We start from the raw sequence: 24,654 nt of genomic DNA, 5'->3' as shown, positions 1-24,654 counted from the left end.
CCTTTCCATAGACTTGCATTGAGGAGGCACGGCCGTGACATCACGAGCCTCCGCCCCGCATCGCCAGTCATCCAACATGGAACGAAGTTCACTCCATGCACCAGATGTCTGGGGTGCCGCAGCCGAGATTGCAGGCGGCACCCCCATGATCTTAAGATGTCTAGGGGCGGATTACCCCTTTAATAATGAAGAACCTTTCAGACAAGGAGCTTGATCCTTACACACTATGATTCATTCCGAAAGAGAAATCATAGTTTTAAAAAGCTGCTGAGAACAGGGCAAGTAGTGATTGGTGAGGCTGCTCTCCACCCTGCTGGCTCTGAAGGATGCATCTCTCTCTATCTTTGTATAGGCGAGGTGCGGGGACCATGTACTGTGACTACCTGCCCTGTTTTCGGCATCTTTTAAAACTATAAAATGTCTGAGTGTTTCAGAGTAAATCATAGTGTCAGGATTGCGCTCCTTGTCTTTGTTTCATGTTACCTGTCGTTCAGACAGTGTGAAACTGATGACTGGTTTATGTATTTATGTATTTACCTTACAAAACCAAGAATTCTCCTGTAAGTAACATTTCCTTGTGTCATCAGTTGCTGTTTTTTGAACTCTGTTATTCTGTTACTATTCCTAAAAAAGCTGAGTAAGTGACCCCAGTTTCTCAGACTCCTGAATGGCAAAGTCTGTAGTTAAAGGGGTTGTCTTACAAAGAGACTACATGTTACCTATTAAAGGGGTACTCTAGAGAATTTTTTTTTAAATCAACTGGTGGCAGAAAGTTCTTCAGATTTGTAAATTCCTTCTATATAAAAACCTTAATCCTTCCAGCACTTATCAGCTGCTGTATACTTTAGAGGAAGTTGTGCATTTCTTTCCAGTCTGGCCTGAGTGTTCTCTGCTGCCACCTCTGTCCATGTCAGGAACGGACTGGAGAAGGAGAGGTTTTGTATGGGGATTCGCTAATGTTCCAGACAAGCCATTCAGGAGTCTAAGAAACTTGGGTGATAGACATAATTTATGTGATAGATATAATTTAAACTACTTGGCTAATGGGGAGTAACTGGCTAGTAAGGGGGGATTCCTGTGTACATGGGGGGGGGGGGGGGGGAGGGCTGCCTACCAAATGGGAGTATAACTGGCCCACTAGCGGAACTATCTGGCTAACTGGGGGATTGCTGACAGGGGGATTACTGCTTAGGCAGTTATCCCCCCCAAGTAGACAGTAACCCTCACAAATAGGCAGTAATCCCCACAAATAGACAGTCATTTCCCTGTTTGTGAGGGTTATTACCTAATTCAGAGAATTACTGCCTACTGGGGGGATTATTGCCTACTTGGGGGGGGGGGGGGGGGATAACTGCCTACTGGGGGGAAGATTACTGACTACCGGACAGGGGAATTCCTGGCTACTGGAGTGAATACTGCTTACTTGAAGAACTACCTGGTTAATGGCGGAATTACCGTCTACTGTGGAGCGGGGGGGGGTTACTGCCTACATGGGGGGGGGGGGGGGATTACTTCCTACTGGAGAGCGGGTTACTGGCTACTGGACAGGGAAATTCCTGACTACTCAATGAGGGGGGGGGGGGGGGGATTACAGGCGACTGTATGGAGGATATGGTTTACTGCCTACATGGGGGTATTTCTGCCCACTTGGGGGGGGGACTACCTAACTGCAATGGGAAATGAACATTATGGGGGACCTACAAACATAACCACTTTTACTGTTTGGGGCAGCAAGGGGGACATTATTACTGTTGAAGGAACTATAATTTGGATTGCATGTTGGGGAAACAAAAGGAGCCTAATATGTTTTTTTGGCAAATTATGCAGAAAAAGAGTCATGTGCAGAAGTCGTCATGGCGGTTTACAGGAGAAAAAGGAAAGAGAACGACTCCAAGAAGACGTCACTTTAATGCACTGCTGCTATATGGTCACTATATATGGGAATACTAGTCTATATATCATTTTTCTTATGCGGTAACAGTAAGGCTCCGTGGTGGTGGTGGTGCGGGGTGGGGGGTCTGGGGGGTAAATGTTGGATCTGTCATGGGTGCCAAATTTTCTAGGTACACCCCCTTCATACCCCCCCAAAAAATTTTATATATATATACATATATATATATATATATATATATATATATATTAATTCCACTATTTCAGAAATTGTACACGTAAGAAAAAAAAATACAAAGAAAATAAAAACCTAGAATTGTGGTTGTACAGAAGAATTCATCATTTCTGCACCTTCCTGAAAGAAATCATTGCTGGAGGCTCATCCTATCTAGTGTCAAAGCAACAGGGCAGGTTGTTGTGCGCCTAGAGCGGTGTCCTTGGGCAGATGCACAGTGTGACCTTGGCTGTGAGCAGACAGAAGACCCTCAGTAATCAGCCCCTATGATCAGGAAGGAGGCTGCGGCTCAGCACTGTCAGCAGAGGATGCAGCCCCTCTCAGCCCAGCACAGACAGGAGCCCAGCACTGCAGCTGATCACTGCAGAGGCTGGCACATCTGATGCTGCTGCCAGGGCACACACATGAGGGAAATGTGATGCTTCTGGGGCATTTGGGGGGGAGGGGGGGAACATGTACTCCATGAGCTGCTCACAGTCACCAAGATCTTCAGCCTCATCATGGAGAACATAATTGGCTTCTGAGAAGGGAGGAGAGACAGACACAGAGAAGGGGGCTGCAAGGAACCCTCTGGTGGGGGGTGGTGGTGGGGGGATCATCCGTCTTCCCATGTCCTGGGCTCTTGTAAACTTTACCCTGGAAGCTGCACAATGGGGTACCTTGTCCTCTGGATGGTAGCACTAAGGAGGGCTGGGCGAGGGGCTTGTCATGCTTTCACTGTGAATAACAAGGACATCTTCTTCCCCGCAGTCCTACAATAAATAAGGAAACTGGTAGTGGTGGTTTATTTCGTGGACCCCCCCCCCCCCCCCGCCATGGGGTACGCGGACCCCTCATCTAGCAGGGACCTGCTGGGGAACAGAACTTTATTTTTCATATTCATCTGCGCCTTCGCCCTGGTGACCTTGCTGCAACAGATCCTGTATGGCAGGAACTACATCAAGAGGTAAGTGGGCATTAACCCTTTTTCCTCCCCTCTTGCACAGTGTGTAACCCAATGTTTCCCAACCATGGTGCCTCCAGCTGTTGCGAAACTACAACTCCCAGCGTTCCCGGACAGCCGTTGGTTCCCTGGTTGGGAAACACTGGTGTAACCGAATGCATGGGACTTAACCATTAACCCTTTCGTGAAGTCTTAACCCTTTGCCGTTGCATTCGGCGCGGCGGAGAATGGTTTCCGCTAAAGGCTTTGCTATTTAGCCCTGGCACTGAAGGGGTTAACTGGACAAGCCTCCCCCCCCCCCTATGTAGTCAGTGCTGTCACATTGTGGAGTGTATCTGTGTCCTGTTATGGTAACATGCTGGAAACAATGTATCCTGCATGAGAAGCATGACATAAGTGTGAACAGCAGGGCTGCCCATAGCAAGGAAGCGTTAGGACTGGCACCAAGTTGTGCTGGGTACTGGGGGGCATGTTATGGGGTTCGGCATTGATAGGTCTGTAGTATCCCGACAATGTGATATCACCTTGTTCTCTGCTTTAGGTGGTCTTGCAATCATATAGGGCAGTGGGCAAAACCACAACTCCCAGCATGCCCGGACAGCCAACGGCTGTCCGGGTATGCTGGGAGTTGTAGTTTTGCAATATCTGGAGGTCCATAGTTTGCAATGATATAGAGCGATCATATAGACCAGTGGTCTCCAAACAATGGTCCTACTGCTGGTGCAAAACTAAAACTCCTAACATTCCAGGTTAGCCAACGGCTGTCTGGTCATGCTGGAAGTTGTAGTTGTGCAACATCTGGAGGTCCACAGATTACAATCATATAGAATAGTGGTCTCCAAACGGTGGCCCCCTGGTTGTTGCAGAACTACAAGTCCCAGCATACCTGTATAGCCAACGGCTGTCCTGGCATGCTGGGAATTGTAGTTTTGATAAATCTGGGGGTCCACATTTTGCAATCATATAGAGTAGTGGTCTTCAACCTGCGGACCCCCAGATGTTGCAAAACTACAACTCCCAGCATGCCCGGACAGCCGTTGGCTGTCCGTGCATGCTGGGAGTTGTAGTTTTGCAACATCTGGAAGTCTGCTGGTTGAAGACCACTACTCTATATGATTGCAAAATGTGGACCCCCAGATATAGAGCAATAATACAGAGTAGTGGTCTCTAGTCGGTGGGCCTCCAGCTGTTGCAAAACTTCAACTCCCAGCATGCCTGGACAGCTGTTGGTTGTCCGGGCATGCTGGGAGTTGTAGTTTTGCAACACCTGGACGTCCACAGTTTGCAATCATATAGAGTAGTGGTCTCCAAACAGTGGCCCCCCGGCTATTGCAGAACTACAAGTCCCAGCATGCCCGGACATCCAACAGCTGTGAATTGTATTTTTGATAAATCTGGAGGTCCACATTTTGCAATAATATAGAGCAATAATATGGAGTAGTGGTCTCTAGTCGGTGGCCCTCCAGTTGTTGCAAAACTTCAACTCCCAGCATGCCTGGACAGCTCTTGGTTGTCCGGGCATGCTGGGAGTTGTAGTTTTGCAACACCTGGATGTCCACAGTTTGCAATCATATAGAGTAGTGGTCTCCAATCAGTGGTCCCCTGGCTGTTGCAAAACTACGACTCCCAGCATGCCCGGACAGCCAACAGCTGTCAAGGCATACTGGGAGTTGAAGTTTTGCAACAGCTGGAGGGCCACCAACTAGAGACAGCTGTTTGGCCATAGTTTGCAATAATTTAGAGCTGTGGTCGTCAACCTACAGACCTCAAAATGTTGCAAAACTACAACTCCCAGCATGCACGGACAGCCGTTGGCTGTCCGTGCATGCTGGGAGTTGTAGTTTTGCAACATCTGGAGGCCCACAGGTTGAAGACCACTGATTTAGAGCAATGATATAGAGCAGTAGTCTCCAAACAGTGGCTCTTTGGCAGTTGCAAAACTACAACACCCAGCATGCTGGTAGTTGTGGTTTTGCAACATCTGGAGGTCCACAGTTTAAAGATGACTAATATAGGGCTTCAGCGTACAATAATAAGGTACATACTGTGAGTTCTGTGCCTAAGGTTTATAATGGGTCCGCACTGTGAGAGTGGGTGGCAGTGCCACTGTGTACATAATTATACAGAGCGGCTGTAACCTTCTCTATTCAATCCTGTGCAGGGTGGATGGCAGGAATAGTTCCTATAGGTCCGGAAGGCATCTTTGCCAGCACCTATAGAAAGCAGTGCAATATGAGTATAATAAACTTTTATAGGTCCCTATAGAATCTGGTAAGATATTATAGTATAATGTAATGGTACCATACAGTACATATAGAACACTATGCAGCAACAAACATAGCATAGTTACCATCCCTTATAGAAATGTATTATAGGAGAATAGATGCTGATAAACTATTGTACACCGTCACCATATAGGGCAGTGCTAATATAAGATTTTTATTAATACTATTAGTCCGGTTCACACAGTATTTTTATCACTATTTTTATCCTTGTTTTGGCAAAAATGACTGACCAATGAGGTCGGGATATGAGGACGGGATATGAGGTTGAGATATCAGGTCGGGATATGAGGTTGGGATATGAGGTCCGGGTATGTGGTTGAGATAAGAGGATGGGATATGAGGTTGGGATATGAGGTTGGGATATGAGGACAGGATATGAGGTTGAGATATGAGGTCGGGATATGAGGACGGGATATGAGGTTGAGATAAGAGGACGGGATATGAGGTTGGGATATGAGGTTGGGATATGAGGTTGGGATATGAGGTTGGGATATGAGGACAGAATATGAGGACGGGATATGAGGATGAGTTATGAGGATGGGATATGAGGTCAGGATATGAGGTGAGGATATGAGGACAAGATATGAGGACGGGATATGAGGTCGGGATATGAGGACGGGATATGAGGTCGGGATATGAGGACAGAATATGAGGACGGGATAGGAGGTCGGGATATGAGGACGGGATATGAGGTTGAGATATGAGGATGGGATATGAGGTCAGGATATGAGGACAGGATATGAGCTGGAGATATGAGGACAGGATATGAGGTCAGGATATGAGGTCAGGATAGGAGGACGGGATATGAGGTCAGGATATGAGGACTGGATATGAGGACAGGATATGAGGTCAAGATATGGTTAAGATATGAGGTTGGGATATGAGGATGGGATATGAGGACGGGATATTAGGTACAGATATGAGGACCGGATATGAGGTCGGGATATGAGGACAGAATATGAGGACGGGATATGAGGATGAGCCATGAGGACAGGATATTAGGTTGAGATATGAGGACGGGATATGAGGTCGGGATAGGAGGACGGGATATGAGGTTGAGATATGAGGATGGGATATGAGGACGGGATATGAGGTCAGGATAGGAGGTCGAGATAGGAGAACGGGATATGAAGATGGGATATGAGGACTGGATATGAGGTCGAGATAGGAGGTCGGGATATGAGGTTGAGATAAGAGGACCGGATATGAGGTCGGGGTATGAGGTTGAGATAAGAGGACGGGATATGAGGTTGGGATATGAGGTTGGGATATGAGGACAGGATATGAGGTCGAGATATGAGGTCGGGATATGAGGTTGAGATAAGAGGACGGGATATGAGGTTGGGATATGAGGTCGGGATATGAGGACAGAATATGAGGACGGGATATGAGGATGGGATATGAGGTCAGGATATGAGGTTGAGCTATGAGGTCGGGATATGAGGATGAGATATGAGGACGGGATATGAGGTCGGGATATGAGGTTGAGATATGAGGACGGGATATGAGGTCGGGATATGAGGACAGAATATGAGGACGGGATATGAGGTCGGGATATGAGGACGGGATATGAGGTTGAGATATGAGGACGGGATATGAGGACGGGATATGAGCTGGAGATATGAGGACAGGATATGAGGACGGGATATGAGGTCAGGATATGAGGACTGGATATGAGGACAGGATATGAGCACAGGATATGAGGTTGAGATATGAGGTCGGGATATGAGGATGAGATATGAGGACTGGATATTAGGTACAGATATGAGGACAGGATATTAGGTCGGGATATGAGGACAGAATATGAGGATGGGATATGAGGACGGGATATGAGGTCGGGATATGAGGACGGCATATGAGGATGAGCCATGAGGACAGGATATTAGGTTGAGATATGAGGACGGTATATGAGGTCGGGATAGGAGGACGGGATATGAGGTTGAGATATGAGGATGGGATATGAGGACGGGATATGAGGTCAGGATAGGAGGTCGAGATAGGAGAACGGGATATGAAGATGGGATATGAGGACTGGATATGAGGTCGGGATAGGAGGTCGGGATATGAGGTTGAGATATGAGGACGGGATATGAGGTCGGGATATGAGGACAGAATATGAGGACGGGATATGAGGTCGGCATATGAGGACGGGATATGAGGTTGAGATATGAGGACGGAATATGGGGACGGGGTAGGAGATTGGGATAGGAGGTCGGGATAGGAGGTTGAGAGGTGAGGACAGGATATGAGGACGATATATGGGGTTGGAAAAACGGGCAACGCCGGGTACTCAGCTAGTATATATATATCACACCTATAGGATGTCGTATTAAATGTGACTAGTGACTGTACCAGCACCTACACAATAATGTATAATACTTTGAGAATAGGCGGTAGTACCAGCGCATACATAATAGGGCACATAACAGGAACGTATGGTGGCATTTATAGGAATTTATACAGTATAGGGATACATGATGGTACATATGGTCGTGTTTCCCAACCAGTGTGCCTCCAGCTGTTGAAAAAACTATAGTTGCCAGCATGCCTGGAAAGCCAAAGGTAGTTTTGCCACAGCTGGAGGCACACTTTTTAGGAAACACTGACCCATAGAGAAGTTTATATCACTGGAATGCCAAGCAGAGACTAGTGCACTGTAAGAATAGGTGCCAGGCCCTGCACTTTTCTATCTACAGTATCTATGTATTAGCGTCAGTAACTATCACCTATGAATATATTAAGAAGGTAAAGCAGTGGCATTATCTGATCTGTGCCACACCATTCACTAACATGTTTTTGTATGTGTTTTTTTTTTGTGTTGTTTAATTTTTTTGTGTGTTTTTTTGTATGTTGTTCACAAACATTATATGCAGAGTCAATGTGTAGCCCTGATAGCATTACTGCCTTATGTCTCCTTATTCCGGTGAAAAACTTTTTTTTTTTTTTTCATATTAACTGTTAACAAAGTTAAACAGATTTGTGAATTACTTCTATAAAAAAATCTTAATCCTTACAGTACTTATCAGCTGCTACAGTTGAATTGTTCTTTCCTGTCTGACCACAGTGCTTTCTGCTGACACCTCTGTCTGTCTCAGGAACTGTCCATAGTAGGAATAAATCCCCATAGCAAACCTCTCCTGCTCTGGACAGTTCCTGAGACAGACAGAGGTGTCAGCAGAGAGCACTGTGGTTGGACAGAAAAGAACAACTCAACTTCAGCAGCTGATAAGTACTGGAAGGATTAAGATTTTTTTTTAATACAAGTAATTTACAAATCTGTTTAACTTTGTTAAAATTTGATATGAAAAATCATTTTTTTTTTCACCAGACTACCCCTTTAAATTACTGCTGACCTAGCAAGCACCTTATTATTCATAGGTAAAGAATCCCTTTAAAGGCGTGCTCCAGAACTCACAGGATAGGTTAAAAGCATCTGATCGGAGGAGGGGGGTATGACTGCTGGGACATCCTGCGATCTCCAGAATGCAGCACGACTCTTCCGGTGCATGGTGCGGCATGATGGTGCCCGCTCCATGCCCATGCATTTTCTATGGTAGCGCCTGCTCGTGTATCTCCGGCGCTCCCATAACCGATACATGCACAGGTACAGACTGGGGCCCATTCTGGAAAACGTGGAGGGTCCCAGAGGTTGGACCTTCTGCGGCCAGATGCTCATGCCCTATCTTGTGAAGTACTGGAGTTCCCCTTTAAAGCAGAAGTCTATCATAATTCTCATTTTAAACCAACATAAATACTGAAGTAATCATTTTTCTCTGATCAATTCGCCTGACAAACAGGGAACCCCATTGAAGTTAGTGAGATGCGTCGGGTTCTCAGCAATGTCCGTTGTTCCCCCCCCCCACCCGAAAAAATAAAATAAAAAATAAAATAAAATATATGCACATAACGGCAGTATGAACTTAGCCTTACTGGATCTGACATGGTGAACTAGAGGATCTTGGCTTCCCCTCCCACCAGTCCCATAGCTTCTGCAATATGGCCGCTATGAGTGAATAGTTACCACCCTATTTCCAGGATGATGAAGGGGTTATAACAATTTCTTATTGAGACTTATGTGTCTTTCCGGACGTTGTTCTCTGGGGACTTGGAATCTGGGAACAGAATTATTGGTTATATGTTGGATTTTTCATGTGGGATCTACAAGCTCAGTCCGAGCCCATCTGTTCCTGACAGTGACTGTTCTGGGGCGAGGGCTGCAGTGTCTCCTCGGGTTCCTTGGTGTCCACGTATAACCTTCACGTCACATTGTAGGATACAGCAGTCAGCAGGGAGGCCTTGTTCATAGATAATTGACTGGATAATGTGCTGCACTTTGCTGACCTGCTCAGTTTGTATTCAATCCAGTGCTGCACCCACGACTACCCATACGATTGAGAAAGGCTTTAATTGCCGAAACGCGTCTTGTAACGTGTAATAATACATGCTGTATTATCAATAAATCCTTATTTGCATCTAAGTCGCTGGTGCCGGGATTTCTTCTTCTTCCATTGGATTTATATGATCCACGAGCACGGCGCACCATATCCTGGTGCCGTCCTCCTCCACAGAGAATCTCCTCTACCTAAACCAGTATTTCCCAACCAGGGCACTTCTGGCTGCTGCAAAACTACAACCCTCAGTATTAGAGATGTTGCGAATTGTTCGCCGGCGGTGAAGTTCGATCTGCCCCCTATACTTTAACATTGCAGTAAACTTTGACCCTGTGAGTCAAAGTCAGCAGACACATTACAGCCAATCAGCAGCAGTCCCTCCCTTCCAGACCCTCCTACCTCTTGCATGGACGCCATTTTACCCTCATTCAGCATGCTGCAGGCTTAGGAAGTGGAGGGTCAGAGAAGCTGCTCCTGCTGTATAGGGAAAGCGATAGCTAGGTTGCTGCTAGGTGGTGTATTCAGGGTCCACTTTACTCCTAAAGCACTAGTGTAACATCTGCTTTAAGGACAGCACCCAAAAAAGCCCTTTTTAGGGCTGAAAGATATCAGTCCTGGTTGGGAGGGAACCGCTGGTTAAAAGGGGTACTCCAGAATCAAACTTAAGTTCCTTCAAGCAACTAACTACTACAGTATTCAAAGGGCTGAAATATATCAGTCCGTGTGTTTTGGAACAGCTGTAGGTACCCTGGTTGGGGACCACTGCATAAAAGGGGAACTCCGCTGGCAAGCTTTTTTTCTTTAAAGCAACTAACTACTACAGTTGTAACGCTGAGCGCTCCAGGCCCCGCTTCCCCTCCGGAGCGCTCGCGGCGTTACTCCTCTGCTTGCAGTGCTCCGGTCTGCGAGTCTGATCGGGAGCGCTGCTCTATGTCCCTCTGCGGGGCTGTGATCCACCGCGGCTGGACGTGCCCGCCCGCTGGTCGCATCCCGTTTCTCTTACCGGCCCCGTCCTTCTGCTCAGGCCCAGCGCGCACGACCCCGCTTTCTAGGGCGCGCGCTCGCCGGGTCTCTCAGATTTAAAGGGCCAGTGCACCATTAATTGGTGCCTGGCCCAATTAGTTCCTAAGCACTTCCACTCCATAAAAATCCACTTCCCCTTCCTGTCCCTGCCGGATCTTGTTGCCTTGTGCCCTGAGAAAGCATTTCTGTGTGTTCCATTACCTGTGTATCCAGATCCTTCCCGTTGCCCCTGACTACGAACCATTGCTGCCTGCCCAGACCTTCTGCTACGTCCGATCTTGCTCTTGCCTTGCCCTTGTGTACCACGAATGTCTCAGCTGTCAGTGAGGTTGAGTCGCTATCGGGTGGAATGACCTGGGGGTTATCTGCCGCTGCAAGTCCATCCCGCTTTGCGGCGGGCTCTGGTGAAAACCGGTAACCCCTTAGATTCCGTTCCCCTAGTTCGGCCCACGCCATCTCTTCACTGACACAGAGGATCCACCACCCGTGTCCTCTCCGCATACCAGTCCGGATCCTGACAGTTGTCACTGTCAGTTGACCTCACAGTTGCCAGTTTTTTTGCCTGCAGGGCAAATTGTGTCACCCTAGTGCAAATCACATTAGGTGTGACAGTTGTGCAAATTAAAAAAAAAAATACCTTTTTGGCTGTTAAATAAAATCAGTCATCACTGTCAGTTCACATCACAGTTGACAGTTTTTTTTCCTGCAGGGCAAATTGTGTCACCCTAGTGCAAATCACATTAGGTGTAACACTTGTGCAAATTAAAAAAAACAAAAACTTTTTTGGCTGTTAAAATCAGTCGTCACTGTCAGTTCACATCAAAGTCGCCATTTTTTTTTGCCTGCAGGGCAAATTGTGTCACCCTAGTGCAAATCACATTTGGTGTGACACTTGTGCAAATTTAACCAAAAAAATGACAGGCAGAGGAAGGCCACCCCGCACGGGCCGTCGTGGTGCTGGGATTCCCTTTGGCCCTACAATGGCCAGAGTTCAGAGGCCACGTACCCTGAACCCCAAAGTTCTGGGGACTTAGTTGACTGGCTATCACAAGACACCCAATCTACTACAGCTTCCACTCGGAACCTTGACGCACCGTCCTTCTCCTCCTCTAGCTTAGCTTCGGGCACCTCTCATGCTACCACTTGCCCGCCTGCCGCCACCACCAACACTAGCACCACAGCAGCTTTACTTGATCCGTCAGAGGAGTTATTTACACATCAGTTTGAAGACATGTTACACACATGGACGTACGGTGTGATGATGATGTTGTACCCGCTGCTGCTTCCTTTCTTGAGGTGTCAGATAGCGGTGAAGGTGTTGATGATGACTATGTGTCCGTGGATGCCACGTGGGTGCCCGCTAGAAGAGAAGAAGACGGGGAAAGTTCAGATGGGGAGACAGAGAGGAGGAGGAGGCGAGTTGGAAGCAGGGGGAGGTCGTTGCAAGGAACTAGTGGCACAGTCAGACAGTGCCACCACCAGAATGCCGTCATCACAGAGCTCAGCAGTGTGGCATTTTTTTTGTGTGTCTGCCTCTGACAACAGCGAGGCCATTTGCAACCTGTGCCAGAAGAAACTGAGTCGTGGGAAGTCCAACACCCACCTAGGCACAACTGCTTTGCGAAGGCACATGATGTCAAATCACAAACGCCTATGGGATCAACATGTCAGTACAAGCAGCACACAAAGTCAAAGCCGCCATCCTCCTCCTGGTCCAGCATCTTCAGCCAGGTCAACCACTGCTGCCCTCCTTGCCCCCTCTCAACCATCCGCCTCTCTGTCTCTCGCCTTGAGCAGCTCCTGCTCATCTGCCCACAGTCAGGTGTCTGTCAAGGAGATGTTTGAGCGCAAGAAGACAATGTCTCTAAGTCACCTCCTAGCCCGGCATCTGACAGCTGGCTTGTGGGAAATGCTAGCCCGCCAGCTTTTACCATACAAGCTGGTGGAGTCTGAGGCCTTTAAAAAAATTTGTAGCCATTGGGACACCGCAGTGGAAGGTACCCGGCCGAAATTTTTTTGCACAAAAGGCAATCCCCAACCTTTACTCCATTGTGCAAAAGGAAATTATGGCATGTCTGGCACACAGTGTAGGTGCAAGGGTCCATTTGACCACTTATACCTGGTGTGCACAGCATGGTCAGGGCAGGTATATCACCTACACTGCACATTGAGTAAACCTGGTGACGGCTGCCAAGCATCAAATGCGTGGCTCTGCAGAGGAGTTGGTGACACCGCCACGACTTGCAGGCAGGCCTGCTGCCACCTCCTCTACTCCTCCTACTCCATCCTCTTCCATAACATCCTCGGCCGAGTCCTCTTCCACTGCTGTGTCTTGCTCCACATCACCCCCCCCCCCAGCTCCCCAGGTGCTATTCCACATCCTGGATACGGCAGTGTCACGCCATCTTGGGGTTGACTTGCCTCACAGCTGAGAGTCACACCGCACCACCGTCCTGCATTATAGAGTCTTTTGGACTTTATGATAATTTAAACTTGAATTTTCAAGAGTACTAACCATTACACAAAGGAACGCTTGTTGCGTGTGATTTTTTAGCTTAAATTTTCAAAAGTAAAATACAGAGAGGGAAGAACTCTGTTTCTTTATTTGATGAAAAATGTTATTTAGAAAATAATTTCTGTGTGTGTTTCTCCGTCCTGCATTATAGAGTCTTCTGGACTCTTGGATATGCGCTTGTTCTTATATTTCAGCCATGTGTACATGCCTAATTTTTCTGGCCTCTGGTGCTGCACTTTTTCTGCTGCTGCAATTTTTCTGGCCGCTGCTTTCATCTTGATTTGATGAAAATTTTTATTTTGAAAAGGATTTCTCTGTGATTTTCACCGTCCTGCATTATAGAGTCTTCTGGACTTTCTGATAATTTAAACTTGAATTTTCAAGAGTACTAACCATTACACAAAGGAACGCTTGTTGCGTGTGATTTTTAAACTTACATTTTCAAAAATAAAATACAGAGAGGGATGAAATCTGTTTCTTTATTTGATGAAAAATGTTATTTAGGAAATAATTTCTGTCTGTTTCTCCGTCCTGCATTATAGAGTCTTCTGGACTCTTGGATATGCGCTTGTTCTTATATTTCAGCCATGTGTACATGCCTAATTTTTCTGACCTCTGGTGCTGCACTTTTTATGCTGCCGCAATTTTTCTGGGCGCTGCTACAGCTGCGGCTGCAACAATACCAAATCTTTGAACCATGTGTACATGCCTAATTTTTCTGGTACTCTCTGCTGACATCTCTGTCCATTTTAGAAACCGTGCATATTAGATGTATGGTAAGGGTAGCATAGTGGCTCAGAGGTTAGCACTGCTGACTTGCAGCGCTGGGGCCTTGGGTTCAAATCCCACTATGTGCTGCCTAATATGGGGGAATCTATGTGCTGTCTAAAGGGGGGAATCTAACTATGTGATGCCTAAAGGTGCGCTCTATGTGCTGCCTAAAGGGGGCTAAAGCATGTTATTCCAAACCATTTAGGAATAATAGGTGATTTATGCCCTTTATGGATTAAAACCAGACTCTTCATCAACTATGTAATTTTCCATGGGAGTTTTGCCTTGGATCCCACTCCGGCACGCCACAGTCCAGGTGAAACAACTTTTAAATCACTATTGAGGCCAGAAAGAGTCCCTGTGGGTTTTAAAATTCGCCTGACCATTGAAGTCAATGGCGGTTCGCCCGGTTCGCAAACTTTTGCGGAAGTTCGCGTTCGCGGTTCGCGAACCGAAAATGTTATGTTCGCAACATCACTACTCAGCATGCCAGGACAGCCTTTGGCAGTCTGAACATGCTTGGAGTTGTAGTTTTGCAACAGCTGGAGGCATCCTGGTCGGGAAGCACTGACCTAAACCTTGGTACGGCCCTGCTATTAGTTTAACCCTGCTGCCAATGGGCCTACCCAGAATATATGTATGCTTACCCAATTCATGGAGCCGGTAATATACAGTAGTCATCAGCAGGGATCAATATGGACTTGGCTCCCATCTACCAGGTATAGTTCATAATACTGGTGCCTCTTATCATGACAGAGGGGCCTTTGCAATCAGGGATTGGGGGCCAACTACTACCACAGCACCCCCTAGGCACACACCAGGTTATATGCACATTTAGGGGGGTCATTTATTAACATTTGTCACTCAAAGGTGAACTCCGTGTCAGATTGTGGGAAGTCCAATCGCTAGGACCCTGTATGGACAGGCTACTTACGCGTCCTCAGTACCCTCCGGCAAGTGACAGTGGAACATCTCTGCGGCCAGTGATTGGGTCATCAGGCTGTCATTTGCATTTATCCAGGAAGATGATGCAGCTAAGCTCCGAGGTAGCTGGGACCCCGTAGGAGATCACAGGGGGTCCCATCGGTCAGACCACTGCAATCAGACACTTATCCCCTATCCTGTGGATATGGAATAGGTGTCTAAAAGTTCAGTTCCCTACCCCTTTAAAGCTCATCTCTTGGGTCCCAGCAGGTAAAAATTATTGTAAGGGGACCCTTCTAAATATGCCCATACACCTTATGCTGTTTAATGTGTATTGTGGCCTGTAGACTCTCCAACAACAGATGATGTAAAGGGTCGGGTGTTCTGGATTTTTGCCACCTAACCCTATATGAGGGATATGAGCCGGAGCTGTCTGGTTGTGGCCTCCCCCTCCTCCCCATGGACCAGGAGTGCTTCTTCCATGAGGTCACTTGATTAGTAGCCTCAGGTGATGCCACCTGCAGTCAGGAGGGGGGGGGGGGGGGGTAACACAGACCTGATCCATGACTTTCTGGCATGGATCAGGTGAGGTAGCACGGCATGCACTTGGGAGCTGTTCTCTGCTATCTGCAGCCGACAGCAGCAGGTAATGACCTACATCTGAGATCCCTCCAATGCCGGTTATTGAAGTTTTTAAATTCTGCTATCAATAGTGCGGGGGTGTAATCACCGGCTTCCGATCAGTTGTCAGGACAGCCCGAGGCCTTAGCTAGGAATGCTGTACCAATAAAGCGCTGATCTAATAGATCAGGGTAATGCATATGCATTTCATTTATCTGTATAAGCAATTGAACTATTGCTTATAAAAAAAAAACAGCCATGAACGATCGGGGTGGTCTGTTTGAGTGACAGTTATTGAAAATGTATGGGCACCTTAACAAGTAGGGATTGTCCAAAGCCCTATAAGGTGCTGTGAACTGGCTGCAATGCATTCTGGGAATTGTACATATGTTTGTGTAGAAATAGACTACTGTAGAGTTTTTGGAGGAGACACCAAACAGCCAGCAATGCACCAAAGCAAAGCTTGAACTGCACAGACACTGGACAGGCAGGGAGCTGCATCTTCAATGGTAACAAGAAAAAGTAGGCAAATCTCTGAGTGCTGCTCTGGTTGTGATTGGAGTAGAAGACAGGTAACACTATAGTAAATGTGCGGAGCTAATAAGGTAGAAGTCACTAACCCCACAGCTGCAGGCCCCCCACCTGGACCAGCACTGGTAATATTTCCAGGTTGTTATCAGCCTTTTCCTCTGGGTGTTCATACTCTATATTAAGCACACCGGTGAGGCTGGAGATTTCTTATATCCTCCCAGAACCGATTTAGGCTCTTTTAGTGAAATAAAGCAAGTCATTTTTCAGATTTTTATTATTTATTTATATATATTCTTTTACCATATTTATAATCTCTTTTGTCAACTGAATTGAGCTGCCAATAAGCTGGTATAGCTGTAAATTGAGCCAAGTGGAAAGCAGCTTCCTCACCATCCCGCAGTCTGTGCCGTGAGGACAGCTGTCATGTGATTAGCCATGTGACACCATGTCTGAAATATGAACATGGAGAATTATTGTATCACAATAGATTAATTTTTTTTTATGACCAAATTAAAGGATTTGCTTTTTTTCAGAAACAGCGCAATTCTTGCCCAAAGGTTGATATCTGGAATTACAGCTCAGCCTTGTACTTTGTAATGGGGTTCAGCTGCAATACCAGACACAGCCCATGGACAAGGGTAGAGCTGTTTTTTTTTTGGGGGGGGGGGGGGGGGGGTAAAAAAAAATCCTTTTTTCTAATACTGGACATATATTGCATACATGCAGTTATTGTGCCATGGTAAAATAATTAATCTTACTATTTTCCCCTTGTGTTCACGTGTTTTATCACAAGTCAGTGTATTGCAACTACCCCTTACCTATGGAATGGTTACTGTGGAGGTCCATGGACAGAATGAAAGTACCACAATGAAGTCACTAGCAGCAGAGTCCCACATTTTTATATGCTATTCAGTGTAGTATTGGGGCCCATTTACAGGGCAAAGCATCCCCCAGGACATTCCGTGCATCACCACTAGGACCGCTCAGAGATGTGCTATCTCTGTAGATGGCAATGCATTACTTACAGAATTCCGCAAGAATAGACATGTTAAATCTTTCTGTGGAATTGCCCAGAAATGCCCAGCCACCCCCTCTTCCTCCTCCAACCCCCCCCCCCCCTTTCTCCTGGAAAAAAACACCAAATCTGGCCTTTTTTCCTTTGGTATTTCTTCACATTTTATTGGTCTTTTTTGGCTCAGTATGCTGAGACTGCAGGATTTTTTTCAGGGAATATTGGTAACATAGTAACATAGTTCATAAGGTTGAAAAAAGACCAGAGTCCATCAAGTTCAACCTATAACCCTAATAAGTCCCTGCTGAGTTGATATAGATCTAGAATCCATAACTTGTAAATGTTATTATTCTCCAAAAATGCATCCAGACCCCTTTTGAACTCTTTTACAGAGTTCCCCACGACCACCTCCTCAGGGAGAGAATTCCACAGTCTCACTGCTCTTACAGTAAAGAACCTCCGTCTGTGCTGGTGTAGAAACCTTCTTTCCTCTAGACATAGAGGATGCCCCCTTATTATAGATACAGTCCTGGGTATAAATAAATCATGGGAGAGATCTCTGTAAGGTCCCCTGATATATTTATACATAGTTATTAGGTCTCCCCTAAGCCTTCTTTTTTCTAAACTAAATAACCCTAATTCTGATAATCTTTCTGGGTACTGTAGTCCTCCCATTCCCCTGGTTGCCCGTCTTTGAACCCTCTACAGTTCCACTATATCTTTCTTGTACACTGGTGCCCAGTACTGTACACAGTATTCTATGTGTGGTCTTACTAGTGATTTGTACAGCGGTAGAATTATTTCCTTGTCGTGGGCATCTATGCCCCTATTGATGCATCTATGCCCCTATTGATTTTATTTTATCTTGGCAGCAGCTGCCTGACACTGGTCACTACAGCTAAATTTACTATTAACTAAGACTTCCAAGTCCTTTTTCATGTCAGTTGTCCCAAGTGTTCTCCCATTTAATACATAATCCCGGCCTGGATTTTTCCTCCCTATGTGCATTACCTAACATTTATCAGTGTTGAACATCATCTGCCACTTCTCAGCCCAAACCTCCAACCTATCCAGATCCATTTGTAACAATGCACTGTCCTCTATAGTGTTTACCGCTTTACAGAGTTTAGTATCACCTGCAAAGATTACGACTTTACTATTCAACCCCTCTACAAGGTCATTAATAAATATATTAAATAGAACAGGACCCAAGACGGACCCCTGTGGTACCCCACTAGTAACAGTCACCCAATCAGAATAAGTACCATTAATAACCACCCTCTGTTTCTTATCACAGTCAGTTACTTACCCATTTACACACATTCTCTCCTAGCCCCATCCTTCTCATTTTATGCACCAACCTTTTATGTGGCACCGTATCAAATGCTTTGGAAAAATCCAGATATATGACATCCAGCGATTCCCCCTGGTCCAGTCTGGAGCTCACCTCCTCATAAAAGCTGATCAGGTTAGTTTGACAGGACCGATCCCTCATAAAGCCATGCTGATGTGGAGTCACACATTTATTTTTATCAAGATATTCCAAAATAGCATCTCTTAGAAAACCCTCAAACAATTTGCATACAACCGAGGTTAAACTAACAGGTCTATAATTCCCGGGGTCACCTTTTGACCCCTTTTTAAATATTGGCACCACATTTGCCATGCGTCAGTCCTGGGGAACAGTCCCTGTTACTATAGAGTCCCTGAATATTAAAAATAGGGGTCTGTCTATTACATTACTTAATTCCTTTAGAACATGGGGGTGAATGCCATTTGGACCTGGTGATTTGTCTATTTAGATTTTTTGTAGGCGGCACTGTACTTCTTCCTGGGTTAGACAGGTGACCTGTACTGGGGAGTTTACCTTATTTTGCTGTATTTCACCTGGCATTTCATTTTCCTCAGTGAATACAGTGGAGAAGAATTTGTTTAATATATCTGCTTTTTGCTGATCCCCGTTTATAATTTCTTCCTCATCATTTTTTAAAGGGCCCACACTTTCATTTTTAACCTTTTTGCTATTTATATAGTTAAAGAACATTTTGGGGTTAGTTTTACTCTTTGGTCTTTCTGTCTCTATCATTTATTTTTATTTTTTACATATTTAACATTTTTCTCCTTTGGCTCTTTAATGCTTCTTCACTGCCGTCCTGTTTTAGTAGTTTAAATGCTTTATTTTTGTCATTTATTGCCCCCTTAACATTTTTATTACCGTATATACTCGAGTATAAGCCGACCCGAGTATAAGCCCCCCCTGTCATCATCCAGACCCCCGTCATTAACATCCTCATCATCATCACCGCCTGTCATCATCCAGACCCTCATCATCATCATCACCTGTCATCATCCCACACCCCCCCTTCATCATCCCCTTGTCATCATCCCCACCCCCCTTCATCATCATCCCACACACCCCCCTTCATCATCCCCACCCCCCTTCATCATCCCCTTGTCATCATCCCCACCCCCTTCATCATCCCCTTGTAATCATCCCACACCCCCCCCCTTCATCCCCTTGTCATCATCCCACACACCCCCCTTCATCATCCCACACCCCCCCTTCATCATCCCACACCCCCCCTTCATCATCCCACACCCCCCCCTTCATCATCCCACACCCCCCCCTTCATCATCCCACACCCCCCCCTTCATCATCCCACACCCCCCCTTCATCATCCTCTTGTCATCATCCGCCCGCAGTGGTCTTCAACCTGCGGACCTCCAGAGGTTTCAAAACTACAACTCCCAGCAAGCCCGGGCAGCCATCGGCTGTCCGGGCTTGCTGGGAGTTGTAGTTTTGAAACCTCCGGAGGTCCGCAGGTTGAAGACCACTGCGGCCTTCGACATCATACAGCCCCCTCTCGCCCCCCTTTAGTTCTGTACAGTATTCACCTCCGCTCGGCGCTGGTCCGGTCCTGCAGGACTGTCCGGTGAGGAGGTGGTCCGGTGGCATAGTGGTTCCGGGCTGCTATCTTCACCGGGGGCGCCTCTTCTCCGCGCTTCCGGCCCGGAATAGAGGCGTTGCCTTGACAATGACGCAGAAGTACATTGGCAATGAACGTACCTCTGCGTCGTTGTCAATGCAACGTGACTATTCTGGGGCCGGGCCCGAAGCGCTTAGAAGAGGCCTCCCCGGTGAAGATAGCAGCCCGGAACCACTATCCCACCGGACCACCTCCTCTCCGGACAGTCCTGCGGCACCGGACCAGCGCCGAGCGGAGGTGAGTACTGTACAGAAGGGGGGGGGGTGAGAGGGGGCTGGATGATGTCGAAGGCCGCAGTGGTCTTCAACCTGCGGACCTCCGGAGGTTTCAAAACTACAACTCCCAGCAAGCCCGGACAGCCGATGGCTGCCCGGGCTTGCTGGGAGTTGTAGTTTTGAAACCTCTGGAGGTCCGCAGGTTGAAGACCACTGCGGATGGAGAGTTCACTCGAGTATAAGCCGAGGGGGGTGTTTTCAGCACGAAAAATCGTGCTGAAAAACTCGGCTTATACTCGAGTATATACGGTAATCCATATTGGTTTTCTTTTATTTCTGACCCTTTTATTCCCATAAGGTACATCTTACAGTGAAAATGTAAGATATTTTTAAAAGTCTCCCATTTAGTGACATTATCCCATTTTATATTGTTAAGGGCTTCTCTGAGCAAACTTTGCCTTCCTAAAGTTCAATGTTTTTGTGGCCCCTCGAGAGATTCCCTTATGGAAGAACAAGCTATAATGTATTATATTATGGTCACTACTTTCTAGGTGTCCTTCTACTTGCACATAAATTACTCTGTCAGGTCTGTTGGTTAATATTAACTCCTTAAAGACCAAGGACATACCGGTACGTCCAGGGTCCTTTCCCTTTCTACAACAGGTCGGACCCATCTAACAACGGCCAGGACCCGTGGCTAATAGCGCGCGGCACTGATCGCGGTGCCGTGTGCTATTAACCCTTTCAAAGTTGAACGCCACATCTAAAATTAAAGTGAATCAATGCATGTTAGCTCAGGGAGCTGTTTGGGATCGCCGCGTGAAATCACAGCATCCCAAACAGCTGTAGGACAGCAGGAGGGTCCCCTTACCTGCCTCCCGTTGTCCAATCGCCAAATGACTGCTCAGTGCCTGAGGTCCAGGCATGAGCAGTCAAGTGGCAGAATAATTGATCAATGGTGTCCTATGAGTGTGTGCATTGTTATAGCCCTCCATGGGAGCTATAACTGCAAAAAAAAAAAAGTTTAAAAAAAGTGAATAAAGATCATTTAACCCCTTTCCTAATAAAAGTTTGAATCACCCCCCTTTTCCCATTCAAAGAAAAAAACAAAAAAACTGTGTAAATAAAAATAAACATATATGGTATAGCCGCGTGCGGAAATGTCCGAATTATAAATATATTGTTAATTAAACAATATATTAAACAATTTTGCGTACACGCAAAAAAATTCCAAGGTCCAAAATAGTGTATTTTTGGTCACTTTTTATATCATGAAAAAATTTATAAAATGGGATCAAAAAGTCTGATCAATACACAGCGCAAAAAATTAGCCCTCATACCGCCCCGTACGCGAAAAAAAAAAGTTATAGGGGTCAGAAGATAACAATTTTAAACGTATAAATTTTCCTGCATGTAGTTATGATTTTTTCCAGAAGTACGAAAAAATTAAACCTATATAAGTAGGGTATCATTTTAACCGTATGGACCTACAGAATAAAGATAAGGTGTCATTTTTACTGAAAAATGTACTGCGTAGAAACCAAAGCCCTTAAAAGTTACAAAATTGTGTTTTTCTTCAATTTTGTCGCACAATGATTTTTTTTTCTGTTACGTCAGATTTTTGGGTAAAATGACTGATGCCATTACAAAGTAATAAAAATAAGCCATCATATGGATTTTTAGGTGCAAAATTGATAGAGTTATGATGATTTTTAAAGGTAAGGAGGAAAAAATTAAAGGGCCAAAATGGAAAAATCCCGGGTCCTTAAAGAGGCACTGTCATTGTTAAAAACTTTTAAATTTTAAATTTTCACCTGAAATTCAAGCTCAAAATAGCCACCACTAGGGATCGCCTGTCTTTTAGCCAGACAGACTAGTCTAGATTTTACAGCATACTGGATACCGGCCGTAAAGCATACCGGTATCCAGTAGGGGAGATTTCTATTGTGTATGCAAAACTACAGATAAAGGATGTGTGGACATGCTGGGAGCTGTAGTTTTAAAACAGCTGGAGGCAACACTGCTCTAACACAGTTATTTACAAACAATGCAGCTTCAGTTGTTACTAAACTACAACTCCCAGCATGCTGAAATAGTCAAAGCTTTCTCGGACTCCTGAATGACAAAGAAGTTGATCAGACATTCAGGAGTCTGTGAAAGATGAATGACACACATAGTGACAGCTATGCTGATTAGCATCCAGCTTTACTAGGAGAAGATAAAACAGATAAAAGTACAGCATTTTTATGAATACATGTTCTATCTAAGGGAGGAAAAAGCCGTGATCTGTTGGCGCGTGTGGTAATAATGTTCAGGAATCCAGTGAGGATCTAAGTTCTTTTTATTGCCAGGTTTTAGACGCATTTCGAGGTTACAACCTCTTTCTCAATAAAACATAGGCTTCTCTATTACGGCACATGCCAACAGATCCCGGCTTTTTCTTTCTTCTATCTGATGTCCTAGATCAGCAAGGGATACCCCCTTCTGATTCCCGGGAGGCAGCTCCGTAAGAACACTGACAAGTGCTTCATAGTGGTTGTGTCTGGCACACAACCCCACAAGGTGAGCGGACACCCACAGTGGTACTTATTCACATTTATTTTAATTAATGATATGAACATACTGCTCTTAGAGGAAGCTCTGCTCTCTCCCTTTTTTCATACCCAGCTTGTACTTTTATCTAAAAAATCCTTGCACTAATTTTATAAAGATCTATTCTTATATTTATACATTTTTTCCTGTTATGAATTCACCATATTGTCTTCTGATTACTGCAGGCAATCTCCAAGTATCTTCCTCTGACACATGACACAGCATAAAACCAGAGAGGAAAGGGTTACAGAGTAGAGAGTACTGATTGGCTGACTGCCCAGGCTTTCTCCTGTGAGGGAGACAGACAGACACGCCCCCTCCAGCCTGCACAATGAAAAAGTAACTCGCCAGCAGATAAATGCTTATATCTCTGGATATACAGGTCCGAGATGCATAAAAATGATATGTACACGGTCAGGATTGGGTCCTGAGTAACTTATCACTTTTTTTCTTTTTTTTGCACCATGACAGGTACGCTTTAAGGGTTTAAGTCTAGTAGGGTGCCCCCTCTGGTCGGGCTCTGCACCATTTGGGACAGATAATTGTCTTTAGCTAGAAACCTGTTTCCTTTATGAGATTCACAGGACTCGGTCTCCCAGTTTATATCAGGATAGTTAAAGTCCCCCATTATTATCACATCATTTTGATTTGCTGCCTTGTTTATTTGCCTCAGTAATTGATCTTCTGCCTCTTCCATTATGTTTGGTGGCTTATAACAAACCCCTATCAGAATTTTTTTTTATTTTTATCTCCATATATTTCTACCCATAATGACTCCACATTATCATCTCCACCCCCAGGTATATTAATAAGTCCCCCTCTGTATCTACACTATCTTCCCCCTCTATATTGTAGGTTCCCCTCCCCCCCTCCCCCAGTCCCTAGTTTAACACCTTAAGGACTCCCAGCCTATTTGGGCCTTAAGGACTCAGACAATTTTATTCTGATGTTTTATTTTTTCCTCCTCGCCTTCTAAAAATCATGACTCTTTTATATTTTCATCCACAGACTAGTATGAGGGCTTGTTTTTTTGCGCGACTAGTTGCACTTGATCATAAAATGTATGGCGCAACCAAAAAAATACTATTTGTGTGGGGAAATTTTGCATATTTTGGAAGGTTTCATTTTCATGGTGTATACTTTACGGTATAATAGACCTGTTTTCTTTATTCTGTGGGTCAATATGATTAAAAGGAATACCTTGATTACATACTTTTCTATTATTACACCGCTTAAAAAAAAATCGGTAACTTTTTTAACCAATTAGTGCGTTTAAAAAACCCTCTATTTTGACTATTGACCTATAACGTTTAAATTTTTCCGCATAAGCAGCGGTATAAGGGCTGATCTGTAATTTTTTTTATACCACATTTGCATATATAAAACTTAATTTTTTTATCAATTTTATTTGAAATATAAATAAAAATATAATATATAAATAAAAAAAGCAGCAGTTTGGGCTTTTTTTTTACGTTCACGCCGTTCACCATACGGGATAATTAACATTATATTTTAATAGTTAGGATATTTATGAACGCGGCGATACCAAATATGTTTATAAAATATTTTATTTATTTTTTTACACTTTTTGGACGTAAAATGGGGAAAAACTGACAATTTAAATTTTTATTGGGGGAGGGGATTTTTCTATTTTTTTTACATTTATTTATACACTTTAATAGTTCCCATAGGGGACTATTTATAGCAATCATTCGATTG

General features: G+C 45.1%; 1 protein-coding gene across 3 annotated transcripts in view; it reads left to right on the top strand.

Moving 5' to 3' along the window:
• ST8SIA5 (ST8 alpha-N-acetyl-neuraminide alpha-2,8-sialyltransferase 5) overlaps nt 1-24,654 on the top strand; it is a 146,892-nt gene that overhangs the window by 40,106 nt on the left and 82,132 nt on the right. The window contains exon 1 of one of the 3 annotated variants that reach the window (XM_056543287.1): nt 2,282-3,071. The exons of 1 other annotated variant lie outside the window; for it this stretch is intronic. In XM_056543287.1, the coding sequence (XP_056399262.1) occupies nt 2,941-3,071 (131 nt within the window). In that variant the 5' untranslated portion in view covers nt 2,282-2,940. Of the gene's footprint in view, nt 1-2,281; nt 3,072-24,654 lie in introns of those variants that run through there. One more of the 3 variants, XM_056543296.1, reaches the window with a different exon arrangement.

The sequence above is a fragment of the Hyla sarda genome, chromosome 1 (assembly GCF_029499605.1).
Source record: "Hyla sarda isolate aHylSar1 chromosome 1, aHylSar1.hap1, whole genome shotgun sequence".
In the NCBI taxonomy this organism is placed as follows: Eukaryota; Metazoa; Chordata; class Amphibia; order Anura; family Hylidae; genus Hyla; species Hyla sarda.
This window is presented reverse-complemented; position numbering and strand designations above follow the sequence as displayed.